The 23,056-nt window shown below is 40.7% G+C and overlaps 1 protein-coding gene across 4 annotated transcripts in view; it reads left to right on the top strand.

Annotated features, from left to right (window-relative positions):
• kiaa1549la (KIAA1549-like a) overlaps positions 1 to 23,056 on the top strand; it is a 258,786-nt gene that overhangs the window by 214,587 nt on the left and 21,143 nt on the right. For all 4 annotated transcript variants that reach the window (XM_072592550.1, XM_072592549.1, XM_072592552.1 and 1 more), the window contains 3 exons: positions 3,338 to 3,540; positions 8,040 to 8,172; positions 20,603 to 20,953. In XM_072592550.1, coding sequence (XP_072448651.1) covers positions 3,338 to 3,540; positions 8,040 to 8,172; positions 20,603 to 20,953 — 687 coding nt within the window. The remainder of the gene's footprint in view (positions 1 to 3,337; positions 3,541 to 8,039; positions 8,173 to 20,602; positions 20,954 to 23,056) is intronic.

Genomic DNA, 23,056 nt, shown 5'->3' with positions numbered 1-23,056 from the left:
ATAATCTGTTATTTAGTGATTGTGATTGAAGGTGAGATATCGACTAAGCAACCCTGGAAAATTCCCTCCTCTGTAAATGTTGCTCTGTGATATCTTTGGTATCACTTAAGAGGACAGACAGGGCCTTGGCTTATTGCAGGGATTCCCATCCTTTTCAACTGATATCCTGTTTCGAGGCTTGAAGATTGTGATCTCTCAGTCAGAGCTGACGGAGTAGAGAGCAGTTAGAATTGGAGAGCGGTGGGGGAGGGTTCAGATATTACAACTGAGCCCCATGTTGGCCATTGCTGTCTCAGATCTCCCAACCCTAAAATTTCAGCTTGCATCTCATTCAGGGTCCCAGTACCTCACATTGGGAAGTCCTATTTCAATGTACTATGGAAAATATGGCACCTTTAACAAAGCAGCATTTCCTTAACACTGCATTTTAGAACATTAGGAGAGATTTTCTGCCAAAGTAGGAGTCGAACCATCAACCTTCTGGCTCAGTATTGACCGGGGTACCTGCAGAGCCACAGCTCCTCCTCAGTAAAGTACTCTCTGTAATTGCGAGTTCTTAGTAATAATGTTTGCATGAACCACCATGTGCACTGGCAGTAAATTTGCAGGATCTTTTTAACGGGCGTGAAAACTAGTCAGCAAATAGCTTGTGTAAAAGAAAAATACAGTGCAGCTCTACTGATGTAACTGGTGAATACAGCAAAATACTTTATGGATTCCGAAATGTTCAGCCATCAGGAAGAATAACAGCAATATTGATTTGAGTTATTGCCGTCAGCTTTCGACCCCCACTTCACATGGAGCTGATTGTAAAGTGAAAGGAAAGCAATACATTCAATACTGTGCACCTGCCTCTCTGTGGCATTTTTCATCTGAGTTCTTTCATTTAGGAATTGTGCAAGAGCTCATTGGATTTATTATTTCAAATATGGGGGGTGGGGTGGGGTGGTATTGTAGGACACAGCATCAATCCATTGTATGCTTAAGCTAGGAATGTTCCAGTTGAAGCTTAATCACCAGCTCTCTGTGTTTTTTAATGAGATACAGAATCTTACTCAGGCAGTTGCTTTCATTTCAGTTTTGCTGCCATTGGTGGAATACAGATGTTGTTCGGGAGAGTCTCCATCGATTGTTTTTGCCATCAGTTGTGCATTACTGGTTGCCAGATGTTTGTCAGCTTTTGAATGTTGTTCTTACTAAAATCTAATAAGTTTTACAATCAGTGAGCCATGGGACAGTTTTCTAATTGTATCATCATAAATCACGATATGTAGGATTTATAGCGGACAAACTGACCCCTCCATGATAACAGCATACATTCTGCTACATGTGTCAGCCATTGTTGTTTGTCCTTCCATACTATCATCCCATATAACTTAGTGTCTACTGCATGCTTGCAGTGTTTTAACTATTTATATGATCTTTCCGTTCAAGGACAATGTTTAAGTACACACTTGGTGAATCCAAAGCATTTTAAATTCCAGAGATCAGTCAATTGCTTGTAAATTTCAGGCTCCAAGTTGAAAGGTGTTGGATTTTTATGAAGTGACTTTGTATTTCTGACAACGTTTGACATATGGTCTAATCATTGTGTAGAATTGGGTACAGTACTACAGCGGTTATGTTACTTATCCAGTAATCCCTAAATCTGGAATAATAATCCAGATAGTCTCAGTCTCAGTAATGGTGAGCATGAAACTGCCAGATTACTGTAATATCCTTTAGGGAAGAAAGCCTGCTGTCCTTATCCAATTTGGCCGATATTTGAGCCCACACCTGCAGAAATGTGGGTGACTTACCTGCCGTGGGAAGTGGAGTAGGATGCTCTCATTTGCATCAGAATGGCTGTGAAGGGCTGCAGTGGTTTCAGAGGGTGGCTGACAACCACTTTTTAAATGAAAGTTAGAGATGGACAATAATTGCCAGACTTGAGAACAATGCTCACATCCCAAGAATGGGGTAAAAGAAAGTAAAAAGTTGCAAGCCTCACATTACAGAGTAGTTGTGTTGCAGTTGGCAGCACTCCCTTCTGGAGTTTGAGGCCCATATCTCTGACAGCAGAACAGGACTAAGGGAGTACTGCATTGTCAAAGGTGCCAGCCTTGTGTACAAGACATTGAGCCAAAGCTCCACCTGTCTGTAGCAAGGACGTGTGTCAGTGTGAATGACCCTGTAGTGGTCATTTAAAGAAAGCAGGTTGTATGGTCCCCTGTGTCTTGTGGCCAGTCTTTGTCCATCATGCAACACCACCTAATGGTAATTCCATTTCTGGTTCCTTGCTGTGAATACATTATTATTTCTGTCTATAACCACAACAGTTTAATTTTTTACAGCATCCCAAGACTCTTCAAAGGAATCGTCTAAAGCATAATTAGACATTGAGCCAGGGAAGGTTCTATAAAAGCAGATGGTTAAAACCTTGTTGAAAGGGATAGATTTAAGGATGGTTCTATGGGAGGACAGTAAGGAAGAGAGGCAGCAGTTCCTGGGAGGGATTTGCAGAGCTCAGAGCTGATGAAGTTGAAAGCATGACCAGCACTGGGCCACCAGTCAAAATCTGGGATGTTCAAGAGGCTAGGATTGGAGGAATGCAAATATCTCTCGGGATGGTGAGGCTGAAGAGATTGCAGAGATTGGAACCAATGAAGCGACGATGGTCCCAATAGTCCAACTCCTTATTAATGAGATTTAAGGGTTGAGAAGGGAACCAAGGAAAGTTGGAGAAACAAACTGGGCGAGTTAGTGTCAAATTGGGTACAGAAAAATAAAGGAGCGAAAGGATCTGGGTTTAAAAAAAAGTGGAAAGGAAATGTAAGAGCTTTTTAAAAATATTTTAAGTTTTAAAATCTCTATTAAAATTTACCATCTAAAGGAATGAAAATGAGTTAAATTTTTCACCTTTTGCACTGCGAGGTTGATTGACATTGCTCAGATTAAAAAAAAGTAGGCTTCAGCTAATTCCTTAACATTCTGTGGTGTGTTTAATAAATGTTTAATGTGGAAATTCAGAAAGTTGTTCAATAGCTGGGAAACTAATGGCAGGAAGGCAGTTGTGTGTAGCTGAACAATGTAAATCACTTTTTGAATATTGCATCTCACACCCTTCTCTTAATCCCTTGAAATTACTGATCAATTTATTCATTAATAAGGGTGTGCATCATGAACAAACTGTTATTTTCCCAGCACGATTCCATCCAATAACATGAACACAGATTGTATTTTGCTATACTAAATAACTCTAGGGAATCTGGGACAAAGTTGATTGCTTTCCGTCAGCACAGACTTTCCACTCCGCCTCACCCACCCATCTCTCTCTCCCTCTTTCTTTCTTATACAGGTAAACAAGGCTCTGAAACAGAAGTCTGATATTGAGCACTATCGGAACAAGTTACGCCTGAAGGCAAAGAGAAAAGGATATTATGATTTCCCAGAAGTGGAAAATAATCAAGTGATGATGGAGAAGCAGAGGAAAATGTACGAGAAAGGACAGATGGAAGCTGAAACACAGGTGCCCTCCACGTTCACTGAATCTCGAAACAGGTAAGAATAATGTGACACAATAGAAGTTCAGGAAGGTGGAAAATCAAATGTGATTCCGATCACTTGAAGAATTAACATGAACCTTTTGAAAGAATGATGGAAGCAGATTCAATAATGACCTTCAAAAGGGAATTACATGAAAGTTTGGAGGGAAAATATTCACTGTTATGGGCAAGGAGTGAGGGAGTGAACAAATTAGATTGCTCTTTCAAAGAACCAGGACAAGGGTGATGGGCCAAATAGTCCATAATTCCATACAGGCACTTCCTGGGTTCTTGAATCTGTTTGCAAGTCGATTTGTATGCAAGTTGGAACACAGTGCGGAAGAGCAGCAAGCAGGTGGTTTGCAAGTACAGGAAAAGTTTGCTTTTTTTTAAATTACATCCCATCAATGCGATCACTTTACAAAGTACAAGCGTTTTTAGTTGGATGTTCGGAAATCAGGGGTCCTCTGTACATTACCTGACAAAGTGAAAGGAAGTTCCTCTGTACCAAATTTTAAAGAAGCCACAACCTATTCAAAACAAGTTAGCTGTTCAGCAGAACGGTACACTTGAGGAAAAGCGAATCTGCACTTTTTAATGCCACTTTTCACAACCTTGGAATGTCCAAAAGTGCTTTCCAACAAATGAAGTATTTCTATATTTGCTTCTAAATGTGGAAAACATAGCAGCGACTCTGCCCACAGCAAACTCTCAAAAGCAGCAGTGTTATGGAAAGGAAATGATCTCTTTTTGCAAAGTTGATGGAGTGAAAAATATTGAAAAATGTGTTGCTGGAAAAGCGCAGCAGGTCAGGCAGCATCCAAGGAGCAGGAGAATCGACGTTTCGGGCATAAGCCCTTCTTCAGGAATCCTGAAGAAGGGCTTATGCCTGAAACGTCGATTCTCCTGCTCCTTGGTTGCTGCCTGACCTGCTGCGCTTTTCAAGCAACACATTTTCAGCTCTGATCGCCAGCATCTGCAGTCCTCACTTTCTCCTGAGTGATAAATATTGGCAATGGAGATAGAACATAGAACAATACAGCACAGAACAGGCCCTTCGGCCCACGATGTTGTGCTGAACTTCTAACCTAGATTAAGCACCCATCCATGTACCTATCCAAATGCCGCTTAAAGGTCGCCAATGATTCTGACTCTACCACTCCCACGGGCAGCGCATTCCATGCCCCCACCACTCTCTGGGTAAAGAACCCACCCCTGACATCTCCCCTATACCTTCCACCCTTCACCTTAAATTTATGTCCCCTTGTAACACTCTGTTGTACCCGGGGAAAAAGTTTCTGACTGTCTACTCTATCTATTCCTCTGATCATCTTATAAACCTCTATCAAGTCACCCCTCATCCTTCGCCGTTCCAACGAGAAAAGGCCGAGAACTCTCAACCTATCCTCGTACGACCTACTCTCCATTCCAGGCAACATCCTGGTAAATCTTCTCTGCACCCTCTCCAAAGCTTCCACATCTTTCCTAAAGTGAGGCGACCAGAACTGCACACAGTACTCCAAATGTGGCCTAACCAAAGTCCTGTACAGCTGCAACATCACTTCACGATTCTTGAATTCAATCCCTCTGCTAATGAACGATAATACTCCATAGGCCTTCTTACAAACTCTATCCACCTGAGTGGCAACCTTCAAAGATCTATGTACATAGACCCCAAGATCCCTCTGTTCCTCCACCTGACTAAGAACCCTACCATTAACCCTGTATTCCGCATTCTTATTTGTTCTTCCAAAATGGACAACCTCACACTTGGCAGGGTTGAACTCCATCTGCCACTCCTCAGCCCAGCTCTGCATCATATCTAAGTCCCTCTGCAGCCGACAACAGCCCTCCTCACTGTCCACAACTCCACCTATCTTCGTATCATCTGCAAATTTACTGACCCACCCTTCGACTCCCTCATCTAAGTCATTAATAAAAATTACAAACAGCAGAGGACCCAGAACTGATCCCTGCGGAACTCCACTTGTAACTGGGCTCCAGGCTGAATATTTACCATCTACCACCACTCTCTGCCTTCGACCGGTGAGCCAGTTTTCTATCCAATTGGCCAAATTTCCCTCTATCCCATGCCTCCTGACTTTCCGCATAAGCCTACCATGGGGAACCTTATCAAATGCCTTACTAAAATCCATGTACACTACATCCACTGCTCTACCCTCATCCACATGCTTGGTCACCTCCTCGAAGAATCCTCGAAGATAGCTGCAATGCTCATCTTTAAATAGCACCATGTCCACTTGGACAGGTAGCCTTGATTTACTATTTCACCTGAATTATAACACTGTCTCTGTACTCTATACCACACGCAAGTGTCAGCCTCATTGTTATATTCAGCTCCCTGGAGTGAAACTTGAACATTCTGACTGAGAGTTGAGGGGGCTAGTCACCAAACCACAGGTGATGCCTGACAAAAGGGGTCCTCATTGTCTTATTCCTAAAACAATCCACTTTATTTTAAAGGAGAACTGTTTACAATTATTTTTTCTTACAATATGGTGGCATGGGAAGATTACAAATAGTTTGTGTCACTTAAAATGCAGACATGTAATGACACTATCCCAAAAATGAACAAAGTGGTGTTGACAGAAGTGTCTCTGCCTCTAATAGCAGTGGCTAAAATTCACGTGGCTTGCCAGATTGACATCTTGTAAATCATTTTGGCAGGGCTAGATGATTAAAAGCTGCCTTGAATCAAAGTGGAGCAATGGTAAATCAGTAAACGGAGATGGGTTTCCAGCTGAACTGACACAGATATTAAAATGGAATGATTGAAAATACTTGCAAAGTTCACCTGTTGTATATTGAAAGAACATTAATTGCACACAACCAACAGACTCTAATTTCAAAAGTGTTTTAAATTTCTTTCTCTCTATATGCTCAAACAAGATGTGGGCGGCACGGTGGCACAGTGGCTAGCACTGCTGCCTCACAGCGCCAGAGACCCGGGTTCAATTCCTGCCTCAGGCAACTCTCTGTGTGGAGTTTGCACATTCTCCCCGTGTCTGTGTGGGTTTCCTCCGGGTGCTCCGGTTTCCTCCCACAATCCAAAAATGTGCAGGTTAGGCGAATTGGCCATGCTAAATTGCCCGTAGTGTTAGGTGAAGGGGTAAATGTAGGAGAACGGGTCTGGGTGGGTTATGCTTCAGCGGGTCAGTGTGGACTTGTTGGTCCGAAGGGCCTGTTTCCACACTGTAAGTAATCTGCAATATGTTCTGCCTTGACCTAAGTTTGCCTGAGGTATTTACTAAAATGTTTCCAGTGATGACAGATCAGCTATTTGAAAAGACTGCAGAGTCTAGGCCTACTTGTTTTAACAAAGCGGAGAAGGTTAAGATGGAGTTTGATAGAAGCATTAAAAATTGTGATTGATGCAGATAAACAAAGACAGCATAGTTAGCACTGAAGTCTCACAGCGCCAGGGTCCCAGTTTAATTTCAGTCTCTGGTGACTGTCTGTCTGGAGTTTATACATTCTCCCCATGTCTGCATGGGTTTCAATCCAGTGCTCCACTTTCCTTGAACAGTCCAACAATGTGCAGGGAGAAGGGCAGGTCAGGGATTTGTTAAAATGTTGCAGGTTGTCTCCATGTTCAAGACCCTCACTCTGACTGACCTTCCATAACAATCTCCTGCTTCTTTCAACCAGGCCTTTGTTTGGCCCTCATGAGCTCTTGTTTGGATGGCAAGCCCATCCTTTGGTCATTAAGTGTCTGTCCGAGAGAAAACTGCAGTGAGTAACTATGTTTTTTTTATGATGTGGATGCCTATTTCAACCAGTTGAGCAGTGTTAAAGCCTAAAGGGAAAACTCTGTCCATTTTCTCTACATCTTCCATATCAAATCCTTAATCATCTAAAACTTTTCAATTAGGTTATCCTTAATCTTTGTGTTGCTCAAGTAAGAGTTTAAAATAGATTTAGTTATTCTGATATCCAAGAAGAATGTTACCCTCAAAGGAGAACACAGTGCAAGGAAATGGGAACACCAAAGTACCTCCCTTCAAAGTCGCACACCATCCTGACTTGGAACTATATCATTGTTTCGTCACGGTTGATGAGTCAAAATCCTGAACTTTTGTTCCTAACAGCCTTGGAAATGTGCCTGCACCATATTTACTGCAGCAGTTCATGAAAGCCTCTCACCACCACCACCATACCTTCATGGTAATTAGGGATGGACAGTAAATGTTGGTCTAACCAGTAATGTCCACATCCCATGGTTGAATAAATAAAAGGAAAGGACACAACAGCTTCAAGACTATAGCATCAATTCTATCACTAACACTTCCTTTGCAGATAGTTCTCCATCTGTGAAATTTTCCTCAAACAATTTATTCTTTTGAAGAAATAATTTGCTCTATATTTCACTTGACGTCCTCAATGCAGAAGCAAATTGCGAGTGATTACATCCATTGCAGATGCCAGTAATCATCTGTGTAGTGTTGGCTACAATTCAAATCATTCTTTTTTAAGACATGTTTGGATTCCATGTAGGCAATCCCAGACGAAGAACGCTGTTTATAGGAGCAGGCAGTCTTTGAATAGCCCAGGTCCAGGAGGAACGGAGATGGATCTACTGGTCAGGAGGGAGAGATCACGGCGGGGCATTCGCAACAGTGGATATGATGTGAGTAGGATTGGTGTTTGCTTTGGACAGCTTCTATTTAGTTCTACCATGCTTTTACAATGAGCTTGGCACATTTTATTTGTTAAAGTATAAATATTGATGGCTGTAATTGAGCTGGACTCTAGATGATGAATGACACTGTATGGGGGACAAAAAGAACAAAGGATGCTATTAGTTTTTGTTGTTTTTCCCTCATGTTCTGTTCGATCTACTATTGTTCCTTGTGTGCAAAGAGCAATGTTTCTTTTCATGTTCATCTTGCAAGCACAGTTGGACATAAGCCTTTATATACAGTGGAACTTTGAAACACAGTAATTGGAGGAGATCGTTCAATCCCTCCAGCCAACTCTTCTATTAGCTAGTTTGTATCTTAACACTGACTTCCTGCATGGATTTCAAAAACCTTAATACCCTTGACTAATCAAATTAAATCAAACTGATTTTTCAAATTTTCAGTTGATTTTATCTTGCAGGTTTTATTCGATAACGTTATTGAGGGGAGGGGTAAAAATACAGCTAAATAGAGTTGGACTATAGTCTTGATGTAATTGAATGGTAAAAGGGTGAAGAGCTTGCTTCTGCTCCACAGAAATAGAGTCAACACATATTCAACAAGTTGCCATTACTTCCAGTAGGTTGTGCAGCAAATGGCACACTCAAGAATACTGTCACTCCAAAATAGACAGAATGTCTAGGAACGCTATAACAGGAAATGTTGCTGGGGGCAGCAGTGAGTTGGGTGGAAGCAGTTACCTGCAGGTTGGCCAACAGTGGGGAGCACAGAAGGCTCTGGCTTGACATTATAGTGCCTTCACCTCCATCTGTGCTTGTACAGGCGGCTGGTGGCCCTCCTGGCACTGTAAACACATGCTCTATTTTCAAAATGATATTTTGTCAATGTGGGGAGTCAGATGACTCTATTGAATGGGGAAACAGATTCCTCTGCCACATAGTCACATTGTTGGTGATCATAACTGACACGCTTATGGAACATTGAATTAATAACTTAGCTAATAAGTATCATGGGAGTGGTAACATAATGGTCGTGTTGCGGGGCTAGTAAACCAAAGGATTGGACTAATGCTCGGCAGAAATGAGTTTGAATCTCATGTGAGCTGTTGGAGAATTTTGAGTTAACTGACTAAATACAGTTGCAATAAAAAAAGGATAAGCTCAGTTACGGTGATCAAGAAACCATTGGAAATCCATAAAAACACATCATCCTGTAGTGATGGAAATCTGCCATCCTTACCAGCTTAGTCTTGCCTGTGCTTGGTCCTTAACTCCCATCAGAAATAGTCAAGAGTGTGGTGCTGGAAAAGCACAGTAGCTAAGGTAGCATCTGAGGAGCTGGAGAGTCAACAGTTTGGGCATAAGCCCTTCATGAGGAACCATCAGAAATAGCCCAGAAAGCCACTCAGTTATAAGAAACAGAAAAATTAAATAAGAATAAAATTGGGCAGACCATAAGATGTCACCTGAAGAACGCAGAAACAAAAGTTACGTTTTGTGAAGATTGTGATATAAATTCTCCCTCACAAACATCTAGGTCCAACTGCCAAGATTGAAACAGCCAACATTCCGAACTTGAAAGATTCCTACTTATTAAACCATATATAGGGAGAAATATGGATGAGGTCTGAAAATAGAATTTAGGAAACTGGGCAAGAAATGGAGAAGCAAGATTTTTAAGACAGTAACCTCAGGATTGCTCCAAGTACCATGTGCTAGAATATAGAAAGAGAGTGATCGAGTGAATGAACTTGTAGCTGGGAAAATGGTACAGGTAGGAGGGCTTTAAATTTATTGGACATTGGGTCCAGCTGTGTGGCAGATGGGACTTGATGCAGAGGATTTTACACTTTAGCAGGACTGAGATTTAATGTTCTTATGGGGAGATTTACTAATGCTGTTGGGCAGATTCTAAGGTCGCCTGTCAGTGGTTGGGAACCCAAGAGGGCATTCAAATAGAATAAGAACAAAGCTGGCTATGGGAAACAGAAGAACTGTGAATGGAAGTGGAAATCAACAGGAAAATAAAATCCTCAAATCAGCCATGGTAAAATTACAGAATAATGGTAAAAAGGCAGAATTAAAAGCACTCTGCAAATGCTGCATGCATTCGGATAGCCTTTTAGATTAATTGATGGTTCCAGTGAAAGTAAAAGGGTGTGATTTAATTGCCCTTATGCAGACTTGGCTCGACACTGGAAGCTGAATATTAAAGAATATTTGGAAAGGATAGGCAAAAAGGAATAGGAAATGAGATAATACTGATCATCAAGGATCTGCTTCACTCAGAGGGTGTGGTGAACCTTTGGAATTTTCTACCGTGGACACTGTCAAAGCTTGGTCATTAAGTAAGTTCAGGATCGAGATTGATAAATTTATAACAACTTCAAGGGCTAGAGAGTAACATGAAATTAGGGCACTGTGATGGTTGATCATCAATGGTCTAGAATGGCAGAATAGACCCACGAGACTAAGGTTATGGCATTCCCTTAGCTGTTGAATCTGTGCTCTTCTATTTGAATCATCACTTGGAAGAAACACTTAAGAGTAGCATGGGCACAGAATCTACTCTGAGTGCAGTGTTCAGTATCCATCACAGTAGTACCACTGCACTGAATCCTGAAGGACTTACCTGCTAGTGGCTGTTAGTGAGAAAAGAAATAAAGAGCCAGCAAGTAATTAATGTACTGACCTCTGAGGCCTTTACAGCATTGACAAGGTGCAAAAAAGTGGAATGCTCACTGATAATTGCAATGTTCCATACCATTCACTATTCTTCAGGTAATGAAACAGTTTATGTCTACATGCAGCAAGACCTGAAACTCCCTCACCACCAACACCCTATGGGTGTTAGCATTAACCATAAACATCACTGGACTTACTGTATAAAGACAATGGTTATAAGAGCAGGTCAGGGGCTGGGAATTGTGCAGCAAATCATTCATCTGCTGACCTTCCAAAGCCAATAAAGCAAGTTTAGAGTGTGATGGAATACTCTCAATTTGGTTGGATCAATGCAGCTCCAACAATACTCAAGGAGTACAGCACCATACAAAGCAAAGCAACCCACCATCTTGAACATTCATACCATTCATCATTGGCACACAGGGATGGCAGTAATGTGTACCATCTACAGGGTACATTGCAACAATTTTCTGAAGCATTTTTAAAAGTATTTTTCAAACACTTCACCTCTACAACCTGCACATACTGCTCTAAGTCGCACATCATCCTGACTTGGTGCCATAAAGCTTTGGTTTGCTTTGGAACAAAATCCTGGAAGTCCTTCCTAACAGTACCGTGGTGTATCTGCTCACCATGGAATCCAATGGTTCAAGAAAGCAGCTCACCTCTGCCTTCTTAAGGTGAATAAGTAATGGGCAAGAAATACTGGTCTTGTCAGTGATGCCCTTATATCATGAATGACTTAAAATAAAGTTCCCACATTAAGCACATTTTAAGTGTCCTTACAGGCCATGCCTGCAACAATAAGGAGGGTGGATCACTATCACTTTCTCAAGGTCATTAAAGGATGGGCTGTATATGTTGGTTGTGCTGGTGATGCCCACACCCCATGAACACAAATGATCCCACATTGACAGATAGCTTGCAACAGGAAATAGATAATTGTTTTGTAGAATCTTTTTCAAAATCTCAAGGCTTTCCAAATAAATTAGTTAATGAAGTACTCTGGAAGCATGTAATACATCAGAGAAACACTGCTAACTTGCACGCAGGAAGTTCCAACGTGCAGAATTTGAACAGGCAATCTGTTTTCATCAGTGTAGATTGAGGGACATATATTGACCTAGTCCCCCAGCCCTCTTCAGATACCACAGAAAGATGTTTTACCCTCACTGGAGAGGGCAAGCAGTTTAAGGTTCCATCTGAAAACTGACACCTCAATGCTGTCTCAGCATTGGAACAATCTGTCATTGAAATCTCTGGACTTGGACTTGAACTCAAACCCAATAAAGGAATATGGAAGTTGGGCATGAATTGAGTTAGAAGGTAAAAGTCAAGCTCTTACTGAATGAGGGAGCAAATACAAGGGTTCCTTTAGTTATACTACTCCCATTTCTTTTGTGCAGAAGCAGATGTTCTTTTGAACCCATGACCTTTTAACTCAAAGGTCGGTGTACGTTAATTGGTGCACTCGGAACACTGCCCTGGCACTTCACAGCACAGATCAACAATGTTTATGAGGAACCCAGCCTTTGGAGTTCTTGGGGAGATCATGCTGGATATAGAGCTGGACCTTGTGCAATCAATAGGGCTTTTGTCACAGGTCACAGAACTGGTGGGGAAGCCCCTCAGTTCCATTGAGGATGCCTGAGGGAATCTAGTGTTGATCAGAGTTGCCATTGTCAGGCCTCCCCTGCTATTGTAATGCCCGGTGGCTGATGTCCCACCCATTCAGAGCGAACAAACAATCAGAGGTGAGCACTTACTCATTATCATCAGCTCCAGAGGAATCAGGACTGATGGTTTTAATTTATTGATTGGAGGGTGAGAAATGTCATCTTCAAAGGTGAGTGAGGTTCGGATACAGGTGACAAAGTTGGTGGTAGGGGATTGGTACAGCAGTTTTGAGGCAATTCTAGGAGAATGAACAAGTGACTTTTAGCAGCTTCCCAATGTCAGGTCTATCCACCAGCCGCCGAGGATATAGTTACAAGTGACACCCTCCCCCACTGCTGAAAGGGGGTTACTGTGTGACTTTCCAAGGGCTCAAGAAAGCTAATTTATCATTGTTGCCATGGTGAGTCCTATCCATTCACCTATCTACTCAACAACTATCGATCAGGGATGTTCTGCCCCTCCAGGACCTCTCCTGGGACAAAGTGAGTTAAGTAGTCCTGGTAGCCACAGTTCCTGTTACTGTAGGCTGCATTAAGTCCAGGCTGTAGTTTGGAATTGCCATCACCATACATTTAATAGGAGCAAAACACATCAGACTAAGGCAATCAGGAAGATGAGAGTGATTCATTGCTGAAAGTGTACAGGAGCATTGTTACATGAGCAAATCTTGCTTACAAAATTGATTTATTTGAACAAAATTGATAAAGTGTCATAATGTTGTGACGGATGGCTACACGATTGTTTTTAATAAAAAGTCTTTCTACAGCTGCCTCTAATTTGCATAACATGTTTGAAATTTCCATAATGCCCTCTGAGGAGCAGCATGAGCTGTTGGTTCATGCATCACACATGAAATACATTTCTCTTACCTGATGGGTAAAGCTTGTGCCAGTATGTTAGCACGAAAAGATTCAGGGGGTGTGTACCATACCTCAACTCTGTTGACCAGGGAATTGTTGTAACTGCTGTGGCAAGGCTGGTGAGCATTTTGCAAAACATTTCGACTGAAGACTATTACCCTGTTCAGCTAAGGAAAGAAAAAGTCTTGAGCACATTATTGTATTTCACCATGATTCTCAAATGATTAATTACTTTCGAAGTGCAATCACTCCCGGCAAATATGACGTTGAATTTGTATGCAGCAGATGGTACAGAAAAAATTTGGTGCAGGAATGACCTTGTTTATTTTGGTGGATGTGAATTGAAGGGTTGTGTTGGTTATAGAAAGACCTGTAAAATCTCCTGCCTATCTTCAGGCACTGCCCATTGATTCTTTTACATATAAATGATGGGGAAGACCTGACTTGATATCTCACCAAAACAATAGAAGACTGCACAAAATGCAGCCCTGTCAGAGTACTGCATTGAAATCCTTCATGAATGTAAAAATGAATGCATTTTTACAAGGATATAAAAAAGGAGCATTGATAATTGGGACTAAATAGATTACTCTTTAAAACAGACAGCACAGACTTCAGGGACTGAATTGCCTGCTTTTGCACTGTACGATCCTAAGATTCCAATTTCTATCTGATGTGGGTGTAATATTCAAGTTGCTGGTCTGTCAATAACCTTTCTGCCTATCAGAGCAGAGCTGCACCATGTCATATTTAGTCCAGTTACCATAGCAATATATGCACTGTAAACCAGATGATTTGCTAATCCCAGCTGTAGATGTTCATCGGGATCAGAAGGCAAAGGGTGCAATTTGCAGAAAGAAACTGTCATTGAGTGAGGACACAAATCAGAAATAAGAATGATTAACAAAAAGTGTACATTTGTAGAGCACCTTTCACAACTTCAGGACATTCCTGAAGTGCTTCATAACCTGTGAAGTACATTTGTAGTGTGGTTACAGTTGTAACACAGTGAAATGGCAGCCAATTTGTGCAAAACAAGATCCCACAAGTAGGACTGAGATGATCAGATCTTCTGATTTTAATAATGGTATTTGATTGATGAATATTGGTCAGATCTTCTCTACTTCTTCCAAAAGGTAGCATGGGTTTGTTTTTACACCCATCTCAGTGGATGGACAGGTTATTCACTTGAAAGTTTCATCCACAAATAGTTCCTGCCATATGGTGGTACACGGAAAGTTTCAAATTAGATGGGTGAGTGGGATTTGAAACAGCAACTTTGACAAAGAGACCTGAATGCTGGACACTGAGCCAACGCATATGATAGCATCACTTTCAGCTGTCAATGGCATATTGTGGAGCAATGCATTCTGGACATCACTTGACTAACCAAACATTATGCCAATTTTGACTTGTTGGGCTTCTGGAGAAACAATTTAAAGAACTCTTTGTCAAAAAAAAATGTAAAGGTCTCTGAGGACAAGCACATGGTCATTGGTCTAAGCAATGGATGATACTGTCCGAAATGAAATTAAAATGGATTCCTTTGTTTTGCCAGTACTGGATAAAAGCATCTAACATCATCTTGTCTCTGAGTCCACTGTGAATGGATGCGTAGAACAAATTACAATTTTAATTACAGATTTAAATTAATTACCATTTATAATTTAATTATAGACTGTATTTGTTTCAAGTTTTAGTAATCTGATAATCAAAGCTATTATGCTGTTAAGGTCATTTAATTTTGGTTCAAATGTTTACATGTATGAAGTATTACAAAAAGCCAATACTTGATTTTTATTGAGACAAAAAGCACACAACAGCAATAAAAGCCTGCATTAATATGCAGCATTCATTGTAACCCATTAGAAAGACTAGATAGATTCTCATGAAAGCAAAAGAGCCATACTTTGACGGCATGAATTATCAGCCAATTCAAAATCCCATAGAAAAGTTATTAGAGATGGTAACAATCTAATACAATGGAGTGAACCATAAGACAGAATCAGGTAATCCATGTAGTTTCAGGAAGAGGCTATTTAGCTCTTCAGCCTAACTCCATATCCTGTGAACCATGTCATGCAATTTTTTTTGACAAAGTCTATCAATCTTGCTTAAAAATTTATGATTGACCCAGCATCAATTGCTATTTGGAGATAGGATTCCCACAATTCCAACATCTTTTGCGCGGGGAAGTGGTTCCTAATTTTACTCATGAAATATTTAGCCATGCCCTTAACTCTGGATAGGATAGGGTGTTGGATCTGGGTGGGATGCTCTTCTGAGGGTGGGTGAGGCCACATAACCTTCTTCTACACTGTACAGGTTCTATGATTTAGTGGCTCTGTCTTCTGCCTACATCACAACTTCTCTAATTCGCTTCCTAAACTTCATTTCATCTCAACCTCACTTTCCTTTTTGATCCAGCTTTTAGTTACCCCATCATTCTTTGGCTCAGTATCAAATTTAATTTGATAAACTCTCCTGCCAAATGTTTTGGAACAATTTCCTCCATTAAAGTGCTTTACTAATTTCGATTGATGTTTGGGGGAGACTTGCAACACAGTCCAGACCAGTGTAAGTTGGTTGTTGTTTATTTGTGCACTCATCATGGATGTTAGTTTGTTGCTATTGCTATAACTAAGAGGCATCTACTCTCTGTGATGGAATAGTCAAACATCTATGAAGAAATTGATGGACTGACACCAACCAATAAAAGTTTAATAGATTGCAAATCATCAACCAGAATCTGTCAGACATAACTATCTGAGCAACTCAAATTCAGCTAGTTCTTAAATTTTGTCCTTCATTGACAGGAATTGTTAGGAATTTCTAATTCGGTGCAAGAAATTTAGGCTGTCTTTGACAGGTTCAAAAGCAGAGGATGGTCTTAAATTATTAATTTCTAGGCGTCACCAAGTAGTTATGCTTCACTCTCTAACTGCTATTTTAGTGGAAGGCTTTGAGGGTAACGTTTTTACGCAGAGGGTGGTGCGTGTATGGAATGAGCTGCCAGAGGAAGTGGTGGAGGCTGGTACGATTACAACATATAAAAGGCATCTCGATGGGTACATAAATAGGATGGGTTTAGACAGATGTGGGCCAAATGCTGACAAATGGGACTAGATCAGATTGGGATACCTGGTCGGCGTGGAACAGTTGAACCGACAGGTCTGTTTCTGTACTGTAGTACTCTGTAGCTATGTGGAATTTACAGCACAGAAACAGGCCAATCAGCTGAACTGGTGACTGCTGGTATTAAGATCCACAAGAAATTGTTAAGCTTATAAATATTGTTTATGATAATTCAATGATGCCCCCTTTCAAATAATGGACAGAAAGATGCTTTACTAGTGTGTTGAACAAAGAAACCATTGTTAACATTAGTCAATAATACCATGTTTAAAAACTTAAACAAAGTGTTGAAAACACTGCTGCAATCTGCACAGTATTTATTTGTGTGTTTACCATCAGAATAAATTATTGAATAGCAGATATCTTAGGTTATGACTCACCCATGTCCCACAAAACTTTGTTAGAAATCTTGCCATGATGAGAAATATTGTTGAGCTAATTCAAAAACTAATCAATGCCTTTTAGTGTAGATGCATGCCTCAGAACGCATGCGGTTCCATGTAAGATTAGAATCCCTACAGTGTGGAAACAGGCCTTCAACCCACAAGTCCACACCGACCCCCCAAAGAGTATCCCACCCAGACCCATTCCTCTACCCTGTATTTATCCCTGACTAATGCACCTAACCTACACATCCTTGAACCCTGTGGGCAATTTAGCATGACTAATTCACCTAATCTGCACACCTTTGGATTGTGGGAGGAAACCTGTGCAGATACGGGGAGAATGTACAAACTCCACACAGTCACCCACGTTTGGAACTGAACCCAGATCTTTGCCACTGTGAGGCAGCAGTGCTAACCACTGAGCCACTATGCCAGCACGCCACTGTATGTGTTAGTGACTTCTATACTTCTAATTCTGGCCTTCATTTCATCTTCCATGTTTATTTCTGGCCATTGAATCGTCATTTCGACCTCACACTTTTCCAAAACTCTTCTGGTTTGCTTTCTGTGCTTGCATTTTCCCGAAAACCTACAGTCCAGTCTGTCTTTCATATACCATGCTTTGTGCTCTGCCACTTTTCAGTCCTTCATTACATCTACTAAGGTGAGCTGGTTTGCGATCAAATTATGTAAGTGCAAAATTGGTGAATTTGGATTTAAGTAATGTGAAAATGTTTCATTATCCGCATTCTGTTTTGATACTAATTACATTTTTGTTTGGTATTAAACAAAATAGGTATTATAGGTATTATAGATGTTTAGAGATGGGAGGGCAGTCAGAGGGCTTTGGACTAGGAACATGTAGAGGCAACAAAGATATGCATAAGATTTCAGCAGCAGATGAGCTGAGGCTGAACACAGATAAGTGATAATACGAGAAGAGTGGCCTTGGTGATGGAACAGTCATGTGATTCAAAGCTGAACTTGGGGTCAATGACAGCACCAAGGCTGCAATGATATTTGTTGAATATTCAACAGTACAAGCCAAAAATGAATGTTATGCCTGACTGCCCTCCCATCTCTAAACTGCCATAAACACAAAAAGCAAAATACTGTGGCTCCTAGAAATCGAAATCAATCACCGAGAACTCAACAGGTCTGGTATCATTCGTGGAGAGAGAACCATGATTAATATTTCAGGTCTGGTATCACTTTTCCTCAAGTTTCTGTCTCCACAGGGAGTGCAAGGTCTGTAAAGTTTCTCCAGCATTCTTTTTGATTTTTCCATAATTATTAATCCACTCAATACCTTCCTGCTTGTATCTTAATTCACTTAAATTTTGTTTACACTTCACTCAGTTCTTGCTGACCTACATTGGATCTTGTTGAAGTAACTTCTTAGATTTTGAAGTTCTCGTTATTATTTTCAAGTCCCTAACTCTATATTCTCCTCCAACCATACAATTTTCTGAGATATCTGCGTTCCTCCAATTCTGGTCTCTCCAGTTTTGAGCGCTGTGCCATTAGCAGTTCTGGAGTTTCTCTTTAAACCTCCCTTTTTCTTTCTGCTCCTTTAAACCTGACACTTGCTTCAAGTTTAGTCTTAATATTTTGTTGATATGGCTGAATGGTAGATAGTGTTTGATAACTTTCCTTTTAATATGTTAAAGTTGCTAGAAATGTTTACGGGTGAGTTGTCACATCCAGCAACAAGAAAATTTGTAAGTTGTTCTGCTTTTCTAAAGTCAAAATATTGGCATGATACGTTTTTGTGTATTTGATTTAGTTCTCAAAGTGTAGTAGGTTCACTGATGGACTAATAACACAGAGAAAATGAGATTATATTCCACCTGGCAGTTCCTGATATTGGCAGTTAACTTTAAGCAATCTGGAGATGCAAAGCTGGCTTGGTAAAAGTGACCATGAAGCTATGCCAGCTAACACCATTCCAATGTAGAGTTTATATAAAACTCACAGCAAGCTGGTACTTCATGAAGTATGAAATATAAACTAGCCCTGTGACCACTTAAAAAAATATTATCCAGAGTGATTCAGTTGAGGTAGAGACTGCATAGATTTTCAATCGGTTTGACATGAAATCAGTTATTACCAGTAAAAAAAAGTGAAAGCAAGTCTCTTTGAAAGACAGTCCTATTTCTTATAGGTGTATACAGTATTTTAAATCGCCTTGATTGTTACCGAACGTCTCACATATAGTGAAATACTTTGAAAGGTAATCAACTTTTGCTATTTTCACAAATGTGAAAACTATTTTTATGGACCAGAGCAGACCCCCTTAAATTGTATGACGAAAGTAGTCTAGACCCTAACGTTTTTTTTAAATTTAAAGGAAATGTGATGTGCTGTGTTCCAGGTGCAATTCGATTGGTCAAACTGCTTGATATTAAGCAGAACACAATTTATTCAAATGCTATGAAATGCAAGAACTGAAAGAGGAACTTCTAATAACTTAACGCTTTTGCAAAATGGAATAATAGGTTATTTTACTACTAAACAGTATCGGTTTCAATATAGTAACATCCCATTAATACACCCATGGCAAAAGGCACATTCAGCAAACAGCTTTGTCTCACATGCAATCCAATAGCCCAGGAAAAGAATCCCCAGCTTTTGGCTGTAATCAAGAGGGGAAAAAATAGCTTCCACTTCTTCAATAGCCCAACAACAACTGTTGAAAGCTAATCCTAAAATCCCTGGTTCTGTAAGTGGGTGCATGACCACACCCTTTCAGGCTGCTTCTATTGTCCCAACATTTTGAAAAAAACACCCAAGGCTTCATAAGTAGTTTATGTTCTCACAGACTGCTCAGCGCCTGTCCCCCAATCTCTCTCTCTATCATCACACTGCTTTGTACCGTGCAAGATGCAGTAAGTAAAATGCAAGGAAATGAACAGTCAATTAAATCACTGTTTTCAGGCGCCCTGTCAGCTAAGACATCAGGAGAGTTCCCATTAATGCTTCCAATGGTGTCTGAAACAGGAATTACATATCATTTTAATGTCTCATTTCATTCCTCAGTGCTGCAAATTATGTTTTCTTTTACCTCTCCTTTGACATACTTATGCCTCAATCAGCATTAGTAAAATAGATTATTTGTGCAGCATTACTTTGCTTCTTTGCTTTGCACAAATTGGCTGCAGTGTTCTCCACATTCAGTACTTACTCTGTCACTTGTGGCTAGGTTGGTCAAATGCTTGTCTGGGATTCTGGATTCAAGTCCCGCTCTCAGGATTTGAGCATAAATGTAAAGGTGGAGGTTCCAGTGCGGTACTGAGAAATACTACGCTTTTGGAGTTGGTGTTTGACAAGGATGTTAAAACAAGATCCAGTCTTCCCTCTCAGATGGACGAAAAAGATCCAATGCCACTATTTCAAAGGAGAGCAGATAAATTCTCCCCTGTGTCTCGGCCAATATTTAAACTTCAACCAATGTCACAAAATTAGATGATCTTGCCATTGCTGTTTGAGGGGCTCACAGTGTGTACATTGGTGACTCCATTTCCACAACCTAACTCCAATAATATGGTTCATTGGCTGGAACTCACCCTGGCATCTCTGCAGTCAGGAAAGGCACTGTAACAATACCAGTCTTTCTTTAACTGAGTCATGCTTTCCCTACCTGTCTATCGCGTTGCTTTTTTTTTGTTTTTAAAGACTGAGCCAGAGTTGACAGAAGAAACAAACGTTGACCGAATTGCGGAGTCTCAGACTGCCACCCGAGCAAGACAGGCCAAAGGTCACTCGGAATCCTCCACCCTCAGCTCCCAGCCGTCCATCGACGAGGTCAGGCAGCACATGCACCAGCTCCTGGAGGAAGCGTTTAGCCTGGCCTCTGCAGGACGGGTCGCTCACGGCCGTCACCAGCTGCACTACACCACGGGTCAGCCATTACCCTACACCGAGCTGGTCACCAGCGCCCCTGGAACCATGAGCAGATCGAGGGCTGGTCTTCAATGGGTTCCTGCATGTGGCCAGGACCTGTGCCAGTATAGTTTGCCCAGACCTGTGAGTATTACACCTTCTAGCTGATACATGGCATTATAGAACATAGCAACAGTGGAACATGAAACCAATTAAGCCCTTTAAACCTGTTCCGCCATTCTGAGAGATCACAGTTGATCTGTATTTTAACTACATTCACACACTTTGGCTCCCTGCTGTTTTATACCCTTCTCAAGCGAAAACCTCTCAACCTCAGATGTAAATTCACTAAGGAAGCTAGATTAACTGCTCTTTGTAGATAAAGTTCAAAATTCTCCCACCTGTGTGTGAAGAAGTACATACAGACATACGAATTAGGAGTAGGCCATTCAGCCCCTCGAGCCTGCCCCACTATTACACAAAGTTATGATCTGTTTGTAACCTCAAAGTCACATTCCCCTATACCTTGACAACATCTCAACCCCTTGCCTAACAAGAATCCATCCACGTCTGCTTTAAAAACTTTCAAGGAAGTGGTTGGGAATATGAGTGGGAAGGAATTAGTGGAATAGGGTCAAATTGCTGGAAAATAGGACTAAATATATTCAGGATATCTGGTTGGCATGGACCGAAGAGTCTGTTTCTGTGCAGTGCATCTCTATGATTATGACTCTGCTTCCACCACATTTTGAAGAAGAGAGTTTCAAAGACTCATGACCCTTGAGAGAAAACAAAATTGGCATTTTGTTAAATGGATGACCCCTGATTTTGAAATAATGATATTGGTTCTAGGTTCTCCCAGAAGAAGAAACATCCTCTCTATCTCTGTCCTGTCAGGATTCCTCAGAGTCTTATATGTTTTTATCAAGTCATCCCTTACTCTTACAAATTCTAGCAGGTACAGATCTAGCCTGTACAACCTTCCCCCATAAGACAACACCCCCATTCCACGTGAACTGCCACCAATGCATTTACATCCCTTCTTAAATAAGGTGACCAATACTATATACTGTACTCCACAGATGTGGTTTCACCAATGCCCTGCATAACTGAAGCATACTTTTGTATTCAACAACCCTCATGGTAAATCATAACTTTCTTAATATTTGCTGTACCTGCATGCCAAACTTTTGAGATTCATGCACGAGGACATCCAAGTCCCTCTGCACCTCAGAATTCTGCAGTAACTTACATGGAGATTAAAAGAAAAATTCCTGTCAAAATGGAAGCTTCACATTTTACCACATTATCTTTGCCCACTCTATTGTTGTTATCTCTTTATGACATCTCAACAACTTGCTTTCCTACCTATCTTTATGTTATCAGAAAATGTGGTATCCATGGTTTTTGTCTCTTCTAAATTGATACATAAATTATAAATAGTTGAGGTCCCAGCACTGATCCATGTGGCACACTTGTTGTTATATCATGCCCAACTGAAAAAGACCCATATATGCCTACTGTCTGCTTCCTCTTACCAAGCTAATCATCCCTCCATGCCAATATTATACCCTTTCAGTATGAGCTTTTATTTTCTGCAATAACCTTTGATGTGGTATTTTATCAGTGCCTTCTGAAAATCTCAGGAGAGTGCATCTACTGGTTCCTCTTTAACTGTAATATATGTTACCTCCCCAAAGAACACTAATATTTTGGTCAAAAAGAATTTCCCTTGCACAAAGTCATATTGACTCTGCCTGATTACCTAAGCGTTATGTTATGTCATTAGTAATAATTTCTCATGTTTTCTGGATGGTGGATGTTAAACTAATTTTCATATAGATTCCTGCTTTTTTGTCTCCCTCCCTTTTTGAATAAAGATGTTACATTTACTACCTTCCAATTAGATGGGTCTGTCCCTGAATCAGTGGAGGCTTGGAAAATAAAAACCGATGTATCTCAATAGCTGCGTCTCTTAAAACCAAGGATGAAGTTTGTCAGAACATGGGCTGGACACTTGTCAGCTAGGAGAAAGTGAGGACTGCAGATGCTGGAGGTCAGAGCTGAAAAATGTGTTGCTGGAAACAACAGGTGACAGATCAAAAGATTAGATGAAATACATTTAAGAAAAACATCCAAAAACAGCCAAAAGTAGACAATACAAGTAACATCCCAGATGGAGTAATAAATCGAGAGATGGACAAGAGGGAAGAACTCAGGAAGATCAAAATCAATAGAGAGGTAATG

The sequence above is a fragment of the Chiloscyllium punctatum genome, chromosome 22 (assembly GCF_047496795.1).
Source record: "Chiloscyllium punctatum isolate Juve2018m chromosome 22, sChiPun1.3, whole genome shotgun sequence".
Taxonomy (NCBI): Eukaryota; Metazoa; Chordata; class Chondrichthyes; order Orectolobiformes; family Hemiscylliidae; genus Chiloscyllium; species Chiloscyllium punctatum.
The sequence above is the reverse complement of the archived record's forward strand: the minus strand, read 5'-3'. Positions and strand labels throughout refer to the sequence as shown.